The sequence below is a fragment of the Salvelinus fontinalis genome, chromosome 10 (genome assembly GCF_029448725.1).
Source record: "Salvelinus fontinalis isolate EN_2023a chromosome 10, ASM2944872v1, whole genome shotgun sequence".
NCBI classification, from domain to species: Eukaryota; Metazoa; Chordata; class Actinopteri; order Salmoniformes; family Salmonidae; genus Salvelinus; species Salvelinus fontinalis.
In genome coordinates, this window is record NC_074674.1 from 40,316,024 (window position 1) to 40,338,932 (window position 22,909).

Below are 22,909 nucleotides of genomic sequence, written 5' to 3' on the forward strand. Positions count from 1 at the left end.
TGGTCTCTATCTAACCCTTTGTCCTTATTGTACCTGTCACCTCAGATCACTAGAGGAGGGGGGGGTACTGTGGTCTCTATCTAACCCTTATTTTACCTGTCACCTCAGATCACTAGAGGAGGGGGGGGGGGGACTGTGGTCTCTATCTAACCCTTATTGTACCTGTCACCTCAGATCACTAGAGGAGGGGGGGGGGACTGTGGTCTCTATCTAACCCTTATTGTACCTGTCACCTCAGATCACTAGAGGAGGAGGGGGGGGGGGGGACTGTGGTCTCTATCTAACCCTTTGTCCTTATTTTACCTGTCACCTCAGATCACTAGAGGAGGGGGGGGGGGGGGGACTGTGGTCTCTATCTAACCCTTATTGTACCTGTCACCTCAGATCACTAGAGGGGGGGGGGGGGGACTGTGGTCTCTATCTAACCCTTATTGTACCTGTCACCTCAGATCACTAGAGGAGGAGGGGGGGGACTGTGGTCTCTATCTAACCCTTATTATACCTGTCACCTCAGATCACTAGAGGAGGGGGGGGGACTGTGGTCTCTATCTACCCCTTTGTCCTTATTGTACCTGTCACCTCAGATCACTAGAGGAGGGGGGGGGGGACTGTGGTCTCTATCTACCCCTTTGTCCTTATTGTACCTGTCACCTCAGATCACTAGAGGAGGGGGGGGGGGACTGTGGTCTCTATCTAACCCTTTGTCCTTATTGTACCTGTCACCTCAGATCACTAGAGGAGGGGGGGGGGGACTGTGGTCTCTATCTAACCCTTATTGTACCTGTCACCTCAGATCACTAGAGGAGGGGGGGGGGACTGTGGTCTCTATCTAACCCTTATTGTACCTGTCACCTCAGATCCCTAGAGGAGGGGGGGGGGGGGGGGGGACTGTGGTCTCTATCTAACCCTTTGTCCTTATTGTACCTGTCACCTCAGATCACTAGAGGGGGGGGGGGGGACTGTGGTCTCTATCTAACCCTTATTGTACCTGTCACCTCAGATCACTAGAGGAGGGGGGGGGGGGACTGTGGTCTCTATCTAACCCTTATTGTACCTGTCACCTCAGATCACTAGAGGAGGGGGGGGGGGGACTGTGGTCTCTATCTAACCCTTTGTCCTTATTGTACCTGTCACCTCAGATCACTAGAGGAGGGGGGGGGGGGGGGACTGTGGTCTCTATCTAACCCTTATTGTACCTGTCACCTCAGATCACTAGAGGAGGGGGGGGGGACTGTGGTCTCTATCTAACCCTTATTGTACCTGTCACCTCAGATCACTAGAGGAGGGGGGGGGGGGGGACTGTGGTCTCTATCTAACCCTTATTGTACCTGTCACCTCAGATCACTAGAGGAGGGGGGGGGGGACTGTGGTCTCTATCTAACCCTTATTGTACCTGTCACCTCAGATCACTAGAGGAGGGGGGGGGGGGGGGGGACTGTGGTCTCTATCTAACCCTTATTGTACCTGTCACCTCAGATCACTAGAGGAGGGGGGGGGGGGACTGTGGTCTCTATCTAACCCTTATTGTACCTGTCACCTCAGATCACTAGAGGAGGGGGGGGGGGGGGACTGTGGTCTCTATCTAACCCTTATTGTACCTGTCACCTCAGATCACTAGAGGAGGGGGGGGGGGGGACTGTGGTCTCTATCTAACCCTTTGTCCTTATTGTACCTGTCACCTCAGATCACTAGAGGAGGGGGGGGGGGGGGTGGGACTGTGGTCTCTATCTAACCCTTATTGTACCTGTCACCTCAGATCACTAGAGGAGGGGGGGGGGACTGTGGTCTCTATCTAACCCTTTGTCCTTATTGTACCTGTCACCTCAGATCACTAGAGGAGGGGGGGGGGGACTGTGGTCTCTATCTAACCCTTATTGTACCTGTCACCTCAGATCACTAGAGGAGGGGGGGGGGGGGGGCCTGTGGTCTCTATCTAACCCTTATTGTACCTGTCACCTCAAATCACTAGAGGAGGGGGGGGGGGGGGGGGGGGGGGGACTGTGGTCTCTATCTAACCCTTATTGTACCTGTCACCTCAGATCACTAGAGGAGGGGGGGGGGGGGGCTGTGGTCTCTATCTAACCCTTTGTCCTTATTGCACCTGTCGCCTCAGATCACTAGAGGAGGGGGGGGGGGACTGTGGTCTCTATCTAACCCTTATTGTACCTGTCACCTCAGATCACTAGAGGAGGGGGGGGGGGGACTGTGGTCTCTATCTAACCCTTTGTCCTTATTGTACCTGTCACCTCAGATCACTAGAGGAGGGGGGGGGGGGGACTGTGGTCTCTATCTAACCCTTTGTCCTTATTTTACCTGTCACCTCAGATCACTAGAGGAGGGGGGGGGGGACTGTGGTCTCTATCTAACCCTTATTGTACCTGTCACCTCAGATCACTAGAGGAGGAGGGGGGGGACTGTGGTCTCTATCTAACCCTTATTGTACCTGTCACCTCAGATCACTAGAGGAGGGGGGGGGGGGACTGTGGTCTCTATCTAACCCTTATTTTACCTGTCACCTCAGATCACTAGAGGAGGGGGGGGGACTGTGGTCTCTATCTAACCCTTTGTCCTTATTGTACCTGTCACCTCAGATCACTAGAGGAGGGGGGGGGGACTGTGGTCTCTATCTAACCCTTATTGTACCTGTCACCTCAGATCACTAGAGGAGGGGGGGGGGACTGTGGTCTCTATCTAACCCTTATTATACCTGTCACCTCAGATCACTAGAGGAGGGGGGGGGGACTGTGGTCTCTATCTAACCCTTTGTCCTTATTGTACCTGTCACCTCAGATCACTAGAGGAGGGGGGGGGACTGTGGTCTCTATCTAACCCTTATTGTACCTGTCACCTCAGATCACTAGAGGAGGGGGGGGGACTGTGGTCTCTATCTAACCCTTTGTCCTTATTGTACCTGTCACCTCAGATCACTAGAGGAGGGGGGGGGGGGGGACTGTGGTCTCTATCTAACCCTTTCTCTTTATTGTACCTGTCACCTCAGATCACTAGAGGAGGAGGGGGGGGGACTATGGTCTCTATCTAACCCTTTGTCCTTATTGTACCTGTCACCTCAGATCACTAGAGGAGGGGGGGGGGGGGACTGTGGTCTCTATCTAACCCTTATTGTACCTGTCACCTCAGATCACTAGAGGAGGAGGGGGGGGGGGGGGGGGGGGGGGGGGGGGGGCTGTGGTCTCTATCTAACCCTTTCTCTTTATTGTACCTGTCACCTCAGATCACTAGAGGAGGGGGGGGGGGACTGTGGTCTCTATCTAACCCTTTGTCCTTATTGTACCTGTCACCTCAGATCACTAGAGGAGGAGGGGGGGGGGGACTGTGGTCTCTATCTAACCCTTATTGTACCTGTCACCTCAGATCACTAGAGGAGGGGGGGGGGACTGTGGTCTCTATCTAACCCTTATTGTACCTGTCACCTCAGATCACTAGAGGAGGGGGGGGGGGACTGTGGTCTCTATCTAACCCTTTCTCCTTATTGTACCTGTCACCTCAGATCACTAGAGGAGGGGGGACTGTGGTCGCTGACTCTACAGAACTACATATACACCAACCACGTGGCTGAAACAGCTGGCACCATCAACACACTCTGTGGCAGCCCAGACAGGTAAGATATCAGTACTACTTTAACCCTGACAGGTAAGATATCAGTACTACTTTAACCCTGACAGGTCAGGTATCAGTACTACTTTAACCCTGACAGGTCAGATATCAGTACTACTTTAACCCTGACAGGTCAGGTATCAGTACTACTTTAACCCTATTAGGTCAGGTATCAGTACTACTTTAACCCAGACAGGTAAGATATCAGTACCACTTTAACCCTGACAGGTCAGGTATCAGTACTACTTTAACCCTGACAGGTAAGATATCAGTACTACTTTAACCCTGACAGGTAAGATATCAGTACCACTTTAACCCTGACAGGTCAGGTATCAGTACTACTTTAACCCTGACAGGTCAGGTATCAGTACTACTTTAACCCTGACAGGTCAGGTATCAGTACTACTTTAACCCTGACAGGTAAGATATCAGTACCACTTTAACCCTGACAGGTCAGGTATCAGTACTACTTTAACCCTGACAGGTCAGATATCAGTACTACTTTAACCCTGACAGGTAAGATATCAGTACTACTTTAACCCTGACAGGTCAGATATCAGTACCACTTTAACCCTGATGAGTGAGATGAGATATGTCTCACTTTATTCAATGTTAGGTTTCATAATTGATAAACTATGTGATATGCCAGCTGTCAGTCATTTTCTTTCAAACTCATGTGATGGAACATTAGGTTTGGAACGCTAGGCTTGGAGCTGGAGGTCGACCGATTATGATTTTTCAACGCCGATACCGATTATTGGAGGACCAAAGAAGCTGATAACGATTAATCGGCCGATTTAAAAATAAAAAAATGTATTTGTAATAATGACAATTACAACAATACTTAATGAACACTTATTTTAACTTAATATAATACATCAATAAAATCAATTTAGCCTCAAATAAATAATGAAACATGTTCAATTTGGTTTAAATAATGCAAAAACAAAGTGTTGGAGAAGAAAGTAAAAGTGCAATATGTGCTATGTAAGAAAGCTAACGTTTCAGTTCCTTGCTCAGAACATGAGAACATATGAAAGCTGGTGGTTCCTTTTAACATGAGTCTTCAATATTCCCAGGTAAGAAGTTTTAGGTTATAGTTATTATAGGAATTATAGGACTATTTCTCTCTATACGATTTGTATTTCATACCTTTGACTATTGGATGTTCTTATAGGCACTTTAGTATTGCCAGTGTAACAGTATAGCTTCCGTCCCTCTCCTCGCCCCTACCTGGGCTCGAACCAGGAACACATCGACAACAGCCACCCTCGAAGCAGCGTTACCCATGCAGAGCAAGGGGAACAACTACTCCAAGTCTCAGAGCGAGTGACGTTTGAAACGCTATTAGCGTGCACCCCGCTAACTAGCTAGCCATTTCACATCGGTTACACCAGCCTAATCTCAGGAGTTGATAGGCTTGAAGTCATAAACAGCGCAATGCTTGAAGCATTACGAAGAGCTGCTGGCAAAACGCACGAAAGTGCTGTTTGAATGAATGCTTACGAGCCTACCGCTCAGTCAGACTGCTCTATCAAATCATAGACTTAATTATAACATAATAACACACAGAAATACGAGCCGTAGGTCATTAATATGGTCGAATCCGGAAACTATCATCTCGAAAACAAAACGTTTATTCTTTCAGTGAAATACAGAACCGTTCCATATTTTATCTAACAGGTGGCATCCATCAGTCTAAATATTGCTGTTACATTGCACAACCTTCAATGTTATGCCATAATTAGGTAAACTGTTGCATAAACACTGACTCTGCGTGCAATGAACGCAAGAGAAGTGACACAATTTCACCTGGTTAATATTGTCCTGGATTTCTTTTAGCTAAATATGCAGGTTTAAAAATATATACTTCTGTGTATTGATTTTAAGAAAGGCATTGATGTTTATGGTTAGGTACACGTTGGAGCAACGATACGCACCACATCGATTATATGCAACGCAGGACACGCTAGATAAACTAGTAATATCATCAACCATGTGTAGTTAACTAGTGATTATGATTGATTGTTTGTTATTTACAAGATAAGTTTAATGCTAGCTAGCAACTTACCTTGGCTTCTACTGCATTCGCGTAACAGGCAGTCTCCTCGTGGAGTGCAATGAGAGGCAGGTGGTTAGAGCGTTGGATTAGTTAACTGTAATGTTGCAAGATTGAATCCCCCGAGCTGACAAGGTAAAAATCTGTCGTTCTGCCCCTGAAACAAGGCAGTTAACCCACTGTTCCCCGGTGGGCCGTCATTGAAAATAAGAATGTGTTCTTAACTGACTTGCCTAGTTATATAAAGGTGTTATGGATTGTTTTGAAAACTTGAAATCGGCCCTAATTAATCGGCCATTCCGATTTAATCGGTCGACCTCTACTTGCAACGCTAGGTTTGGAACAGACCTGTTCTCCTTTCATTCAAGGAAACGGTCAGGTTTGCAGAGAGCACTAAGAATGGTTCTAATGTTTGTTTCTCTGTGTGTGTTTCTCTGTGTGTGTGTGTGTCTCTGTGTATGTGTCAGTCTATTCCCCCTGTCAGAGAGCAGGCTCAGTACTCTACAGGTGCTGTGTCCCTATCTGACCACAGAGGAGAGAGAACGTCTAATTTCCCTGGCTGCCGCTGGCATACTCAACTGGCAAGAGGACCCCAGTAAGAACACACATAGAAACACTCTCTCACACACAGACGCTCCAGTGTCTGTTCACTGTTTTTTCTCTCACTGACCAGAAAATAATTTCCACTGGGCCTGACATGGTGTCGTTAAAAAGCATTGGTGTCATGCAGAAGCCTGTAGGTTGGCATGCTTGCTCTCTATATTCAACACATTTCACTCCACATATCTGGTGTATGTGACAACATACATTTTTTTCATCTACACTGATTGAAGTGGATTTAACAGGTGACCTCAATAAGGGATCATAGCTTTCACCTGGATTCACCTGGTCAGTCTGTGTCACGGAATGAGAAGGTGTTCCTAATATTTAGTCTACTCAGTGTATAGGCTCTTCATCAAAGTAGCCTATTTTGCGTTGATGAACAAATATAATCTCAGGGACTGTTCAAACAGTAAACCAAACAACGAGATTCCCCCTGAAAAGGCATTTTGTTTAGCAGTAATAACTAGTGATTACAGGCTGTTGTTAAATGCTTGAACCTACTGTAATAACTAGTGATTACAGGCTGTTGTGAAATGCTTGAACCTACTGTAATAACTAGTGATTACAGGCTGTTGTGAAATGCTTGAACCTACTGTAGTAACTAGTGATTACAGGCTGTTGTGAAATGCTTGAACCTACTGTAATAACTAGTGATTACAGGCTGTTGTGAAATGCTTGAACCTACTGTAGTAACTAGTGATTACAGGCTGTTGTGAAATGCTTGAACCTACTGTAATAACTAGTGATTACAGGCTGTTGTTAAATGCTTGAACCTACTGTAATAACTAGTGATTACAGGCTGTTGTTAAATGCTTGAACCTACTGTAATAACTAGTGATTACAGGCTGTTGTTAAATGCTTGAACCTACTGTAATAACTAGTGATTACAGGCTGTTGTTAAATGCTTGAACCTACTGTAATAACTAGTGATTACAGGCTGTTGTTAAATGCTTGAACCTACTGTAATAACTAGTGATTACAGGCTGTTGTTAAATGCTTGAACCTACTGTAATAACTAGTGATTACAGGCTGTTGTTAAATGCTTGAACCTACTGTAATAACTAGTGATTACAGGCTGTTGTGAAATGCTTGAACCTACTGTAGCCAGCTAGTGATTACAGGCTGTTGTGAAATGCTTGAACCTACTGTAGCCAGCTAGTGATTACAGGCTGTTGTGAAATGCTTGAACCTACTGTAGCCAGCTAGTTAGCCGTGTGCTTTTTTTTTCCATTCGTGACCAAAACATGACAACGTTCTATTATTCAGTAGATATGGGAATGAATACACAACCAGGATATCAAACTGGGAGGGAGTGTGTAATCTCTGTGGTCCTCTAGGTGTGTGAGGGTGTGTGTAATCTCTGTGGTCCTCTAGGTGTGTGAGGGAGTGTGTAATCTCTGTGGTCCTCTAGGTGTGTGAGGGAGTGTGTAATCTCTGTGGTCCTCTAGGTGTGTGAGGGAGTGTGTAATCTCTGTGGTCCTCTAGGTGTGTGAGGGAGTGCGTAATCTCTGTGGTCCTCTAGGTGTGTGAGGGTGTGTGTAATCTCTGTGGTCCTCTAGGTGTGTGAGGGAGTGTGTAATCTCTGTGGTCCTCTAGGTGTGTGAGGGAGTGTGTAATCTCTGTGGTCCTCTAGGTGTGTGAGGGAGTGTGTAATCTCTGTGGTCCTCTAGGTGTGTGAGGGAGTGTGTAATCTCTGTGGTCCTCTAGGTGTGTGAGGGAGTGCGTAATCTCTGTGGTCCTCTAGGTGTGTGAGGGAGTGTGTAATCTCTGTGGTCCTCTAGGTGTGTGAGGGAGTGCGTAATCTCTGTGGTCCTCTAGGTGTGTGAGGGAGTGTGTAATCTCAGTGGTCCTCTAGGTGTGTGAGGGAGTGTGTAATCTCTGTGGTCCTCTAGGTGTGTGAGGGAGTGTGTAATCTCTGTGGTCCTCTAGGTGTGTGAGGGAGTGTGTAATCTCTGTGGTCCTCTAGGTGTGTGAGGGAGTGTGTAATCTCAGTGGTCCTCTAGGTGTGTGAGGGAGTGCGTAATCTCTGTGGTCCTCTAGGTGTGTGAGGGAGTGTGTAATCTCAGTGGTCCTCTAGGTGTGTGAGGGTGTGTGTAATCTCTGTGGTCCTCTAGGTGTGTGAGGGTGTGTGTAATCTCTGTGGTCCTCTAGGTGTGTGAGGGAGTGTGTAATCTCTGTGGTCCTCTAGGTGTGTGAGGGAGTGTGTAATCTCAGTGGTCCTCTAGGTGTGTGAGGGAGTGCGTAATCTCTGTGGTCCTCTAGGTGTGTGAGGGTGTGTGTAATCTCTGTGGTCCTCTAGGTGTGTGAGGGTGTGTGTAATCTCTGTGGTCCTCTAGGTGTGTGAAGGAGTGCGTAATCTCTGTGGTCCTCTAGGTGTGTGAGGGTGTGTGTAGTCTCTGTGGTCCTCTAGGTGTGTGAGGGAGTGCGTAATCTCTGTGGTCCTCTAGGTGTGTGAGGGTGTGTGTAATCTCTGTGGTCCTCTAGGTGTGTGAGGGAGTGTGTAATCTCTTGTCCTCTAGGTGTGTGTGGGTGTGTGTCGGTGCTGTTGTGCTGTCTCAAGGCCTCTACACCGGTCCAGGAGGAGCTGCTAACAGCTGTACTGGCCACCATGATGGAATGGAGAAACAGCAAAGAAGACTGGTTTCTATTCAGCAGGTAGGAGGGAGCATGGCTGGCTGTCTGGCTGTCTGCCTGTCTGGCTGTCTGCCTGTCTGCCTGTCTGTCTGTCTCCCTGGCTCGTCTGTCTGCCTGGCTCGTCATTGTCTGCCTGGCTCGTCTGTCTGCCTGGCTCGTCATTGTCTGCCTGGCTCGTCATTGTCTGCCTGGCTCGTCATTGTCTGCCTGGCTCGTCATTGTCTGCCTGGCTCGTCATTGTCTGCCTGGCTCGTCATTGTCTGCCTGGCTCGTCTGTCTGTCTCTGTCTGTCTCTGTCTGTCTCTCTGGCTGGCTGGCTCGTCTGTCTGTCTCTGTCTAGCTGTCTGTCTCTGTTTGTCTTGCGTACTCTCTGTCATGTTGTGCTCGTCCCTCTCTGTCTCCATTTCTCTCTCTCTCTGATGTGATGCACAGCAGCCATTTAGTGATAGAAAGCTCACCATGTTGAAATGGAGTGAACTTTTACCATTTAAACCCTTTATCCTCTGTGCTCCAGTGACCTGTTAAAACCCTTTATCCTCTGTGTTCCAGTGACCTGTTAAAACCCTTTACCCTCTGTGCTCCAGTGACCTGTTAAAACCCTTTATCCTCTGTGTTCCAGTGACCTGTTAAAACCCTTTACCCTCTGTGTTCCAGTGGTCTGTTAAAACCCTTTACCCTCTGTGTTCCAGTGGTCTGTTAAAACCCTTTACCCTCTGTGTTCCAGTGACCTGTTAAAACCCTTTACCCTCTGTGTTCCAGTGGTCTGTTAAAACCCTTTACCCTCTGTGTTCCAGTGGTCTGTTAAAACCCTTTACCCTCTGTGTTCCAGTGACCTGTTAAAACCCTTTACCCTCTGTGTTCCAGTGACCTGTTAAAACCCTTTACCCTCTGTGTTCCAGTGGTCTGTTAAAACCCTTTACCCTCTGTGTTCCAGTGGTCTGTTAAAACCCTTTACCCTCTGTGTTCCAGTGACCTGTTAAAACCCTTTACCCTCTGTGTTCCAGTGGTCTGTTAAAACCCTTTACCCTCTGTGTTCCAGTGGTCTGTTAAAACCCTTTACCCTCTGTGTTCCAGTGGTCTGTTAAAACCCTTTACCCTCTGTGTTCCAGTGGACTGTTAAAACCCTTTACCCTCTGTGTTCCAGTGGTCTGTTAAAACCCTTTACCCTCTGTGTTCCAGTGGACTGTTAAAACCCTTTACCCTCTGTGTTCCAGTGACCTGTTAAAACCCTTTACCCTCTGTGTTCCAGTGACCTGTTAAAACCCTTTACCCTCTGTGTTCCAGTGGTCTGTTAAAACCCTTTATCCTCTGTGTTCCAGTGACCTGTTAAAACCCTTTACCCTCTGTGTTCCAGTGGTCTGTTAAAACCCTTTATCCTCTGTGTTCCAGTGACCTGTTAAAACCCTTTACCCTCTGTGTTCCAGTGACCTGTTAAAACCCTTTACCCTCTGTGTTCCAGTGGTCTGTTAAAACCCTTTACCCTCTGTGTTCCAGTGACCTGTTAAAACCCTTTACCCTCTGTGTTCCAGTGGTCTGTTAAAACCCTTTACCCTCTGTGTTCCAGTGACCTGTCCAAGACGACCGCGGCCCAGCTGTCTCTCAGCGTGGAGATGATGCGTTTCCTGTCTCGGCTGGTGACTCATTCTCCCACAATCCTCGGGGGCAGCCAGTGGGACTTCCTGCTCTGCTCCATGCTGGCCTGGCTAGAGGTAAAATGGCTGCCCAGACCATGTGACCACGACAAGAAAATACTCCTGGTTCTACATATCCCCATCACATTTTAGTCATTTATCAGATGCTCTTATCCAGAATGACTTTCTGTCAGTACATTCATCTTCAGATAGCTAGGTGAGACAACCACATATCACAGTCAGTACATTCATCTACAGATAGCTAGGTGGGACAACCACATATCACAGTCATAGTCAGTACATTCATCTTCAGATAGCTAGGTGGGACAACCACATATCACAGTCAGTACATTCATCTTCAGATAGCTAGGTGGGACAACCACATATCACAGTCATAGTCATTACATTCATCTTCAGATAGCTAGGTGGGACAACCACATATCACAGTCATAGTCAGTACATTCATCTACAGATAGCTAGGTGAGACAACCACATATCACAGTCAGTACATTCATCTTCAGATAGCTAGGTGGGACAACCACATATCATAGTCAGTACATTCATCTTCAGATAGCTAGGTGGGACAACCACATATCACAGTCATAGTCAGTACATTCATCTACAGATAGCTAGGAGAGACAACCACATATCACAGTCAGTACATTCATCTTCAGATAGCTAGGTGGGACAACCACATATCATAGTCAGTACATTCATCTTCAGATAGCTAGGTGGGACAACCACATATCATAGTCAGTACATTCATCTTCAGATAGCTAGGTGGGACAACCACATATCACAGTCATAGTCAGTACATTCATCTACAGATAGCTAGGAGAGACAACCACATATCACAGTCAGTACATTCATCTTCAGATAGCTAGGTGGGACAACCACATATCATAGTCAGTACATTCATCTTCAGATAGCTAGGTGGGACAACCACATATCACAGTCATAGTCAGTACATTCATCTACAGATAGCTAGGAGAGACAACCACATATCACAGTCAGTACATTCATCTTCAGATAGCTAGGTGGGACAACCACATATCATAGTCAGTACATTCATCTTCAGATAGCTAGGTGGGACAACCACATATCACAGTCATAGTCAGTACATTCATCTACAGATAGCTAGGAGGGACAACCACATATCACAGTCAGTACATTCATCTTCAGATAGCTAGGTGGGACAACCACATATCACAGTCAGTACATTCATCTCCAGATAGCTAGGTGAGACAACCACATATCACAGTCAGTACATTCATCTTCAGATAGCTAGGTGAGACAACCACATATCACAGTCATAGTCAGTACATTCATCTTCAGATAGCTAGGTGGGACAACCACATATCACAGTCATAGTCAGTACATTCATCTACAGATAGCTAGGTGAGACAACCACATATCACAGTCAGTACATTCATCTTCAGATAGCTAGGTGAGACAACCACATATCACAGTCATAGTCAGTACATTCATCTACAGATAGCTAGGTGAGACAACCACATATCACAGTCATAGTCAGTACATTCATCTACAGATAGCTAGGTGGGACAACCACATATCACAGTCAGTACATTCATCTACAGATAGCTAGGTGGGACAACCACATATCACAGTCATAGTCAGTACATTCATCTACAGATAGCTAGGTGGGACAACCACATATCACAGTCATAGTCAGTACATTCATCTACAGATAGCTAGGTGAGACAACCACATATCACAGTCATAGTCAGTACATTCATCTTCAGATAGCTAGGTGAGACAACCACATATCACAGTCATAGTCAGTACATTCATCTACAGATAGCTAGGTGAGACAACCACATATCACAGTCATAGTCAGTACATTCATCTACAGATAGCTAGGTGAGACAACCACATATCACAGTCATAGTCAGTACATTCATCTACAGATAGCTAGGTGAGACAACCACATATCACAGTCAGTACATTCATCTTCAGATAGCTAGGTGAGACAACCACATATCACAGTCATTACATTCATCTACAGATAGCTAGGTGGGACAACCACATATCACAGTCATAGTCAGTACATTCATCTACAGATAGCTAGGTGAGACAACCACATATCACAGTCAGTACATTCATCTACAGATAGCTAGGAGAGACAACCACATATCACAGTCATTACATTCATCTACAGATAGCTAGGTGGGACAACCACATATCACAGTCATAGTCAGTACATTCATCTACAGATAGCTAGGTGAGACAACCACATATCACAGTCATAGTCAGTACATTCATCTACAGATAGCTAGGTGAGACAACCACATATCACCGTCATAGTCAGTACATTCATCTACAGATAGCTAGGTGGGACAACCACATATCACAGTCATAGTCAGTACATTCATCTACAGATAGCTAGGTGAGACAACCACATATCACAGTCATTACATTCATCTACAGATAGCTAGGTGGGACAACCACATATCATAGTCAGTACATTCATCTACAGATAGCTAGGTGGGACAACCACATATCACAGTCATAGTCAGTACATTCATCTCCAGATAGCTAGGTGAGACAACCACATATCACAGTCATTACATTCATCTTCAGATAGCTAGGTGAGACAACCACATATCACAGTCATAGTCAGTACATTCATCTTCAGATAGCTAGGTGAGACAACCACATATCACAGTCATAGTCAGTACATTCATCTTCAGATAGCTAGGTGAGACAACCACATATCACAGTCATAGTCAGTACATTCATCTACAGATAGCTAGGTGAGACAACCACATATCACAGTCAGTACATTCATCTACAGATAGCTAGGTGAGACAACCACATATCACAGTCATTACATTCATCTACAGATAGCTAGGTGGGACAACCACATATCACAGTCATAGTCAGTACATTCATCTCCAGATAGCTAGGTGAGACAACCACATATCACAGTCAAAGTCAGTACATTCATCTCCAGATAGCTAGGTGAGACAACCACATATCACCGTCATAGTCAGTACATTCATCTACAGATAGCTAGGTGGGACAACCACATATCACAGTCATAGTCAGTACATTCATCTACAGATAGCTAGGTGGGACAACCACATATCACAGTCATAGTCAGTACATTCATCTACAGATAGCTAGGTGAGACAACCACATATCACAGTCATAGTCAGTACATTCATCTACAGATAGCTAGGTGAGACAACCACATATCACAGTCATAGTCAGTACATTCATCTCCAGATAGCTAGGTGGGACAACCACATATCACAGTCATAGTCAGTACATTCATCTACAGATAGCTAGGTGGGACAACCACATATCACAGTCATAGTCAGTACATTCATCTACAGATAGCTAGGTGGGACAACCACATATCACAGTCTTAGTCAGTACATTCATCTACAGATAGCTAGGTGAGACAACCACATATCACAGTCATTACATTCATCTTCAGATAGCTAGGAGAGACAACCACATATCACAGTCATAGTCAGTACATTCATCTCCAGATAGCTAGGTGGGACAACCACATATCACAGTCATAGTCAGTACATTCATCTACAGATAGCTAGGTGGGACAACCACATATCACAGTCATTACATTCATCTACAGATAGCTAGGTGGGACAACCACATATCTAGGTGAGACAACCCCTCGTAGGGGTGTGAGGGCCATGAGACAGATAGCTAGGTGGGGTGTGAGGGCCATCATCTAGGGGTGTGAGGGCCATCATGGGGTGTGAGGGCCCTCGTAGGGGTGTGAGGGCCATCATCTACAGATAGCTAGGTGAGACAACCACATAGCTAGGTGAGACAACCCCTCGTAGGGGTGTGAGGGCCATGAGACCAGAGGCTGCAGAACAGAGTGCTCGGGTTGGGGTGTAGGGTTTGAGCAGAGCCTGAAGGTAGGGAGGGCCAAGAGACCAGAGGCTGCAGAACAGAGTGCTCGGGTTGGGGTGTAGGGTTTGAGCAGAGCCTGAAGGTAGGGAGGACCATGAGACCAGAGGCTGCAGAACAGAGTGCTCGGGTTGGGGTGTAGGGTTTGAGCAGAGCCTGAAGGTAGGGAGGGCCAAGAGACCAGAGGCTGCAGAACAGAGTGCTCGGGTTGGGGTGTAGGGTTTGAGCAGAGCCTGAAGGTAGGGAGGGCCAAGAGACCAGAGGCTGCAGAACAGAGTGCTCGGGTTGGGGTGTAGGGTTTGAGCAGAGCCTGAAGGTAGGGAGGGCCAAGAGACCAGAGGCTGCAGAACAGAGTGCTCGGGTTGGGGTGTAGGGTTTGAGCAGAGCCTGAAGGTAGGGAGGGCCAAGAGACCAGAGGCTGCAGAACAGAGTGCTCGGGTTGGGGTGTAGGGTTTGAGCAGAGCCTGAAGGTAGGGAGGGGCAGTTCCTCTTCCTGATGCGTAGGCAAGGACCAAGGCCTTATAGTGGATGTGAGCGTCACACCAAGGTTCATTTTACAGCTTCTCCCTCCCTCCCTCTCTCTCTCCCTCTCCCTCTCCCTCTCCCCCTCTCTCTCTCTCTCTCTCTCTCCCCTCTTTCTCTCCCCTCTCTCGCTCTCTCTCGCTCTGTCTCTCTCTCGCTCTGTCTCTCTCTCCCTCTCCCCTCTCTTCTCTTCTCTCCCCCTCTTCTCTCCCCTCTCTTCTCTCTCTCTCTCGCTCTCTCTCTCCCCCCTCTCCTCTCTCTCTCTCGCTCTCTCTCTCCCCCCTCTCTCGCTCTCTCTCTCGCTCTGTCTCTCTCTTTCTCTCTCTCCCTCTCCCTCCCTCCCAGACTACTAGTGATAACGTGGGGTGTCTGTGGAACCCCTGGGTGCAGTTGTTGATGTGTGAGATCTGTGAGCTGATCGTGCAGCTGAACCAGTTCTTCACAGCGCCCCCGTCTGGTGTGGATGACCTACTGCCCTCAGAGCTGACCGCGGAGTGGAACGACTTCTTCATAGAGGGAATATACAGCCTGATGCTGCCCCTGCCTGGCAAGATCACTGGTAGGGATGGGAGTGGTGGTGGTGGGGGGGTCAGGATGTGGTGGTGGGGGGGTCAGGATGTGGTGGTGGGGGGGTCAGGATGTGGTGGTGGGGGGGGTCAGGGTGTGTATGTGGTGGTGGGGGGGTCAGGATGTGTATGTGGTGGTGGGGGTCAGGGTGTGTTGGTGGGGGGGGGGTCAGGGTGTGTATGTGGTGGTGGTGGTCAGGATGTGGTGGTGGGGGGCTCAGGGTGTGTATGTGGTGGGGGGGGGTCAGGGTGTGTATGTGGTGGGGGGGGTCAGGGTGGTGGGGGGGTTCAGGATGTGGTGGTGGGGGGCTCAGGGTGTGTATGTGGTGGGGGGGGTCAGGGTGTGTATGTGGTGGTGGGGGGGTCAGGGTGTGTATGTGGTGGTGGGGGGGTCAGGGTGTGTATGTGGTGGTGGGGGGGGGTCAGGGTGTGGTGGGGGGGTCAAGGTGTGTATGTGGTGGGGGGGTCAGGGTGTGTATGTGGTGGTGGTGGGGGGGGCGGCAGGGTGTGTTTGTGGTGGGGGGGTCAGGGTGTGTATGTGGTGGGGGGGGTCAGGGTGGTGGGGGGGTCAGGGTGTGTATGTGGTGGGGGGGTCAGGGTGTGTATGTGGTGGGGGGGTCAGGGTGGTGGGGGGGGGCAGGGTGTGTATGTGGTGGGGGGGTCAAGGTGTGTATGTGGTGGGGGGGGTCAGGGTGGTGGGGGGGTCAGGGTGTGTATGTGGTGGGGGGGGTCAGGGTGTGTATGTGGTGGGGGGGTCAAGGTGTGTATGTGGTGGGGGGGGTCAGGGTGGTGGGGGGGTCAGGGTGTGTATGTGGTGGGGGGGTCAGGGTGTGTATGTGGTGGGGGGGGTCAGGGTGGTGGGGGGGTCAGGGTGTGGTGGTGGGGGGGTCAGGATGTGGTGGTGGGGGGGTCAGGATGTGGTGGTGGGGGGGTCAGGGTGTGTATGTGGTGGGGGTCAGGGTGTGTATGTGGTGGGGGTCAGGGTGTGGTGGTGGGGGGGGTCAGGGTGGTGGGGGGGGTCAGGGTGTGGTGGTGGGGGGGGTCAGGGTGTGGTGGTGGGGGGGGTCAGGGTGTGGTGGTGGGGGGGGTCAGGGTGTGTATGTGGTGGTGGGGGGGTCAGGATGTGTATGTGGTGGTGGGGGGGGTCAGGATGTGTATGTGGTGGTGGGGGTCAGGATGTGTATGTGGTGGTGGGGGTCAGGGTGTGCATGTGGTGGTGGTGGTGGGGGGGGGTCAGGATGTGGTGGTGGGGGGGACAGGGTGCGGTGGTGGTGGTGGGGGGGGGGGGGGGCAGGGTGTGGTGGAGGGGTCAGGGTGTGTATGTGGTGGGGGGGGTCAGGGTGTGGTGGGAGGGGTCAGGGTGGTGGGGGGGGGTCAGGGTGTGGTGGGAGGGGTCAGGGTGTATATGTGGTGGTGGGGGGGGGGTCAGGGTGTGGTGGCGGGGTTAGGGTGTATATGTGGTGGCGGGGTTAGGGTGTATATGTGGTGGGGGGGTCAGGGTGTGTATGTGGTGGGGGGGTCAGGGTGTGTATGTGGTGGGGGGGTCAGGGTGTGTATGTGGTGGGGGGGGTCAGGGTGTGTTTGTGCTGGCCGGGTTTGGGTGTATATGTGATGGGGGGGTCAGGGTGTGTTTGTGGTGGCGAGGTTAGACTGTCATTATGAAACAGTATCACATTCATACTAATCCCATGGTAACCCTCAAGGTGAGATCTCCTACAATACATTTTCTCGTCTAATTTTAAACCCCTTGTTGTCCTTTCTCCCCTTCCGTAGAGGCCTTCAAGGAGCCAGACGATCCACTGTTCCCATTGGCTGTCTTGCGGTCTGTGGGCATGGCTCTGACCTACGTCCCGCTGCAGCAGCTTACCCATAATTCCTTGCCAGCGCGGTTCGTGGCAGACCAGAAGACAAGCCTACCTGAGGCACTGCAGACTCTACTCAACACACTAACTCCTTTGCTGCTGTTCAAAGCCAGACCGCTGCAACTCACTGTCTACCACATACTAGACAAGTAGGTGATATAACTCTGTCTACCACATACTAGACAAGTAGGTGATATAACTCACTGTCTACCACATACTAGACAAGTAGGTGTTATAACTCACTGTCTACCACATACTAGACAAGTAGGTGATATAACTCACTGTCTACCACATACTAGACAAGTAGGTGTTATAACTCACTGTCTACCACATACTAGACAAGTAGGTGTTATAACTCTGTCTACCACATACTAGACAAGTAGGATTAGAATACACTGTCTACCACATACTAGACAAGTAGGTGTTATAACTCACTGTCTACCACATACTAGACAAGTAGGTGATATAACTCACTGTCTACCACATACTAGACAAGTAGGTGATATAACTCACTGTCTACCACATACTAGACAAGTAGGTGATATAACTCACTGTCTACCACATACTAGACAAGTAGGTGATATAACTCACTGTCTACCACATACTAGACAAGTAAGATATATAACTCACTGTCTACCACATACTAGACAAGTAGGTGATATAACTCTGTCTACCACATACTAGACAAGTAGGTGATATAACTCTGTCTACCACATACTAGACAAGTAGGTGATATAACACACTGTCTACCACATACTAGACAAGTAGGTGATATAACATACTGTCTACCACATACTAGACAAGTAGGTGATATAACTCATTGTCTACCACATACTAGACAAGTAGGTGATATAACTCACTGTCTACCACATACTAGACAAGTAGGATTAGAATACACTGTCTACCACATACTAGACAAGTAGGTGATATAATTCACTGTCTACCACATACTAGACAAGTAGGTGATATAACTCACTGTCTACCACATACTAGACAAGTAGGTGATATAATTCACTGTCTACCACATACTAGACAAGTAGGATTATAATACACTGTCTACCACATACTAGACAAGTAGGATTAGAATACACTGTCTACCACATACTAGACAAGTAGGTGATATAACTCACTGTCTACCACATACTAGACAAGTAGAAGATATAACATACTGTCTACCACATACTAGACAAGTAGGAGATATAACATACTGTCTACCACATACTAGACAAGTAGAATATATAATTCACTGTCTACCACATACTAGACAAGTAGGAGATATAACATACTGTCTACCACATACTAGACAAGTAAGATATATAACTCACTGTCTACCACATACTGTCTACCACATACTAGACAAGTAGGTGATATAACTCATTGTCTACCACATACTAGACAAGTAGGTGATATAACTCACTGTCTACCACATACTAGACAAGTAGGAGATATAACTCACTGTCTACCACATACTAGACAAGTAGGTGATATAACATACTGTCTACCACATACTAGACAAGTAGGTGATATAACTCACTGTCTACCACATACTAGACAAGTAGGTGATATAACTCACTGTCTACCACATACTAGACAAGTAGGTGATATAACATACTGTCTACCACATACTAGACAAGTAGGAGTTATAACTCACACTACCACAGGGTAGACAAGTACGATATATAACACACACTACCACAGGGTAGACAAGTACGAGAGAGAGCAAATCAATGTATTACAAATCTATGTCTGTGTGTTCACTGCCGCGGAACATGTTTGTTCAAACTTGTTGACAACTCTGGCATGGTACGTGAATACCCACCCATACGACAAGCCTCCCGAGCTCAAGGAGCATGACCTGTCTCTGTCTGTCCCAGGGTAATGCCTACTCTCCCAGAGTGTGATGGAGAAGGAGATGACACCAAGCCAGAGGACGATGGAGAGGAACCGTGCCTGTGAGTATAACAGCCCTGAGTGGATGCGTGGAGTGTTTTCTCTATGGGAATGTCCATCTGTTAGTTAAAGTGGAAATCACACCATTTTAAATACTCTTACACACAATCATAATATCAGACCATAATATCAAATTTGCCAGGTTATGCTACAAAACCATCTTCATAAGAGGTTTAAAAAAAAAAAAAAAAAGATTTTTGATTCAACCTTCCATGACGTACACTAAGGCATTGTTGTCAGAATAGATGGATGTCGTTTTCTATGCATTATTCATATAATCCACCAATACATTTATTTTTGGTCCCAGAAATATTGCTCTCAGGTTGTAAATGGCAGCAGACCTGGGTACGTTGTTTGCTGCCTCCAGCCATCAGTCATAACGTGGCTAGTGCTCGTCAAACTAGCTAGGTCACAATGATCACAAGGCAGTCATGACGTGGCTAATAGGCTAGCTTATCTGACGTGGCTAATAGGCTAGCTTATCTGACGTGGCTAATAGGCTAGCTTATCTGACGTGGCTAATAGGCTAGCTTATCTGACGTGGCTAATAGGCTAGCTTATCTGACGTGGCTAATAGGCTAGCTTATCTGACGTGGCTAATAGGCTAGCTTATCTGACGTGGATAATAGGCTAGCTTATCTACAGCGGCATTCGGAAAGTATTCAGACCCTTTTGACTTTTTCCACATTTTGTTACGTTACAGCCTTATTCTAAAATGGATTAAATTGTTTTTTCCCCCCTCATCAATCTACACACAATACCCCGTAATGACATCACAATACCCCGTAATGACATCACAATACCCCGTAATGACATCACAATACCCCGTAATGACATCACAATACCCCGTAATGACATCACAATACCCCGTAATGACATCACAATACCCCGTAATGACATCACAATACCCCGTAATGACATTACAATACCCCGTAATGACATTACAATACCCCGTAATGACATCACAATACCCCGTAATGACATCACAATACCCTGTAATGACATCACAATACCCCGTAATGACATCACAATACCCCGTAATGACATCACAATACCCCGTAATGACATTACAATACCCCGTAATGACATTACAATACCCCGTAATGACATCACAATACCCCGTAATGACATTACAATACCCCGTAATGACATTACAATACCCCGTAATGACATTACAATACCCCGTAATGACATCACAATACCCCGTAATGAATTCACAATACCCCGTAATGACATCACAATACTCCGTAATGACATCACAATACCCCGTAATGACAAAGCAAAAACAGGTTTTTAGATGAATCTTCTCCCTAGTCTGAGGTCCTGAGTGCTCTGGAGCAGGTTTTAATCAAGGATCTCTCTGTACTATACTCTGTTCATCTTTCCCTCGATTCTGACAAGTCTCCCAGTCCCTGCCGCTGAGAAACATCCCCGCAGCATGATGCTGCTGCCACCATGATTCACCATAGGGATGGTGCCAGGTTTCCTCCAGACGTGACGCTTGGCATTCAGGCCAAAGAGTTCAATCTTGGTTTCATTAGAACAGGGAATCGTGTTTCTAACGGTCTGAGTCCTTTAGGTGTCTTTTGGCAAACTCCAAGCGGGCTGTCATGTGCCTTTTACTGAGGAGTGCCTTCAGTCTGGCCACTACCATAAAGGCCTGATTGGTGGAGTGCTGCAGAGATGGTTGTCCTTCTGGAAGGTTCTCCCATCTCCACAGAGGAACTCTGGACCTCTATCAGAGTGACCATCTGGTTCTTGGTCACCTCCCTGACCAAGGCCCTTCTCCCCCGATTTCTCAGTTTGGCCGGGCAGCCAGATCTAGGAAGAGTCTTGGTGGTTCCAAACTTCTTCCATGTAAGAATTTTTTAATCCTCAAAAAAGATATGCCAGCCACCACTATGCTTGAAAATATGGAGAGTGGTACTCAGTAATGTTTTGTATTGGAATTTTCCCCAAACATAACGCTTTGTATTCAGGACTTTGCTGTATTCTTTGCTGTATTACTTTAGTGCCTTGATGCAAACAGGAGGCATGTTTTGGAATATTTGTATTCTCTACAGGCTTTCTTCTTTTCACTCTGTCATTTAGGTTAGTATTGTGGAGTAACTACAATGTTGTTGATCCATCCTCAGTTATATCACAGCCATTAAACTCTGTAACGGTTTTAACGGTCACTGTTGGCCTCATGGTAAAATCCCTGAGTGGTTTCCTTCCTCTCCGGCAACCAGTGGTGTAATGTACTTGAGTAAAAATACTTTAAAGTACTACTTAAGTAGTTTTTGGGGGATATTGGTTCTTTACCATTTCATATATATATATATATTTTTTTTTAAAACTTTTTGCCAACTTTTACCTCACTACATTCCTAATAAAAATATTGTACTTTTGAAGACAATATTTTTTTCTCTGCCACCCAAAAGTACTCGTATGCTTAGCAGGACAGGAAAATGGTCCAATTTACACGGTTATCAAGAGAACATCCCTGGTCATCCCTACTGCCTCTGATCTGGCGGACTCACTAAACACACATGCTTGGTTTGTAAATGTTGTTGGGAGTGTGCCCCGAGCCCACGACTACCTCATAAATAAAGGTGAAATATATATATAATAAAAAATGTAAACTACAATCTCGACGCTGTGTTTTAACATTTAGAAACGTCAATAATCATCACTAACGCTTTCTAAACATATGGCCCTTTTCATCAGTGGGAAAGACTTCTTCAGATATAAAATATAAACGGACTCGGGCAGTTTTGCACAGATCCATACAGCTATGTGTGCCTCCATCCAACGGAAACGATGCTTCCTCTACTTCTTCTCGAATTACACATTTGTTCGAGGGAATAGTAGATAGTATCTCTCGAAAGCCCTTCTTCTTCACATTTGTTCGAGGGAATAGTAGATAGTATCTCTCGAAAGCCCTTCTTCTTCTTCACATTTGTTCGAGGGAATAGTAGATAGTATCTCTCGAAAGCCCTTCTTCTTCACATTTGTTCGAGGGAATAGTAGATAGTATCTCTCGAAAGCCCTTCTTCTTCTTCACATTTGTTCGAGGGAATAGTAGATAGTATCTCTCGAAAGCCTTTCTTCTTCTTCACATTTGTTCGAGGGAATAGTAGATAGTATCTCTCGAAAGCCTTTCTTCTTCTCTCCGTATGTCGCAGTTTCAGCCGTTACATTCACCCACATTTGGCTCCGGGGTAAACTACAATTCCGATGCTGTGTTCTAACGTTTAGAAACGTCAATAATCATCGCTTTCTAAATAGTTTTTTTCAAGACATATGCTGATATGCCTTTGTCTTTTTCTGTCAGCGAGAAAGAATCCTTCAAATAATAAAGAAACACGTGTGCCTCCAGTTGACAAACTACACTTTTACAATTTTTAAATTTAACCTTTAATTTAACTAGGGCAAGTCAGTTAAGAACAAATTCTTATTTACAATGACGGCCTACCCCCGGCCAAACCTGGATGACGCTGGGCCAATTGTGTGCCGCCATTGTTGGACTCCCAATCACGGCCGGGCTGTGATACAGGCAGGAATCGAACCAGGGTGTCT

At 47.0% G+C, this 22,909-nt stretch overlaps 1 protein-coding gene across 1 annotated transcript in view; it reads left to right on the plus strand.

The window, feature by feature from the left end:
- Positions 1-22,909, plus strand: part of ltn1 (listerin E3 ubiquitin protein ligase 1) — an 83,778-nt gene that overhangs the window by 52,548 nt on the left and 8,321 nt on the right. Inside the window, exons 22-28 of the mRNA XM_055936813.1 lie at positions 3,509-3,619; positions 6,142-6,269; positions 8,797-8,932; positions 10,476-10,620; positions 15,316-15,529; positions 17,310-17,547; positions 19,273-19,350. Coding sequence (XP_055792788.1) covers positions 3,509-3,619; positions 6,142-6,269; positions 8,797-8,932; positions 10,476-10,620; positions 15,316-15,529; positions 17,310-17,547; positions 19,273-19,350 — 1,050 coding nt within the window. The remainder of the gene's footprint in view (positions 1-3,508; positions 3,620-6,141; positions 6,270-8,796; positions 8,933-10,475; positions 10,621-15,315; positions 15,530-17,309; positions 17,548-19,272; positions 19,351-22,909) is intronic.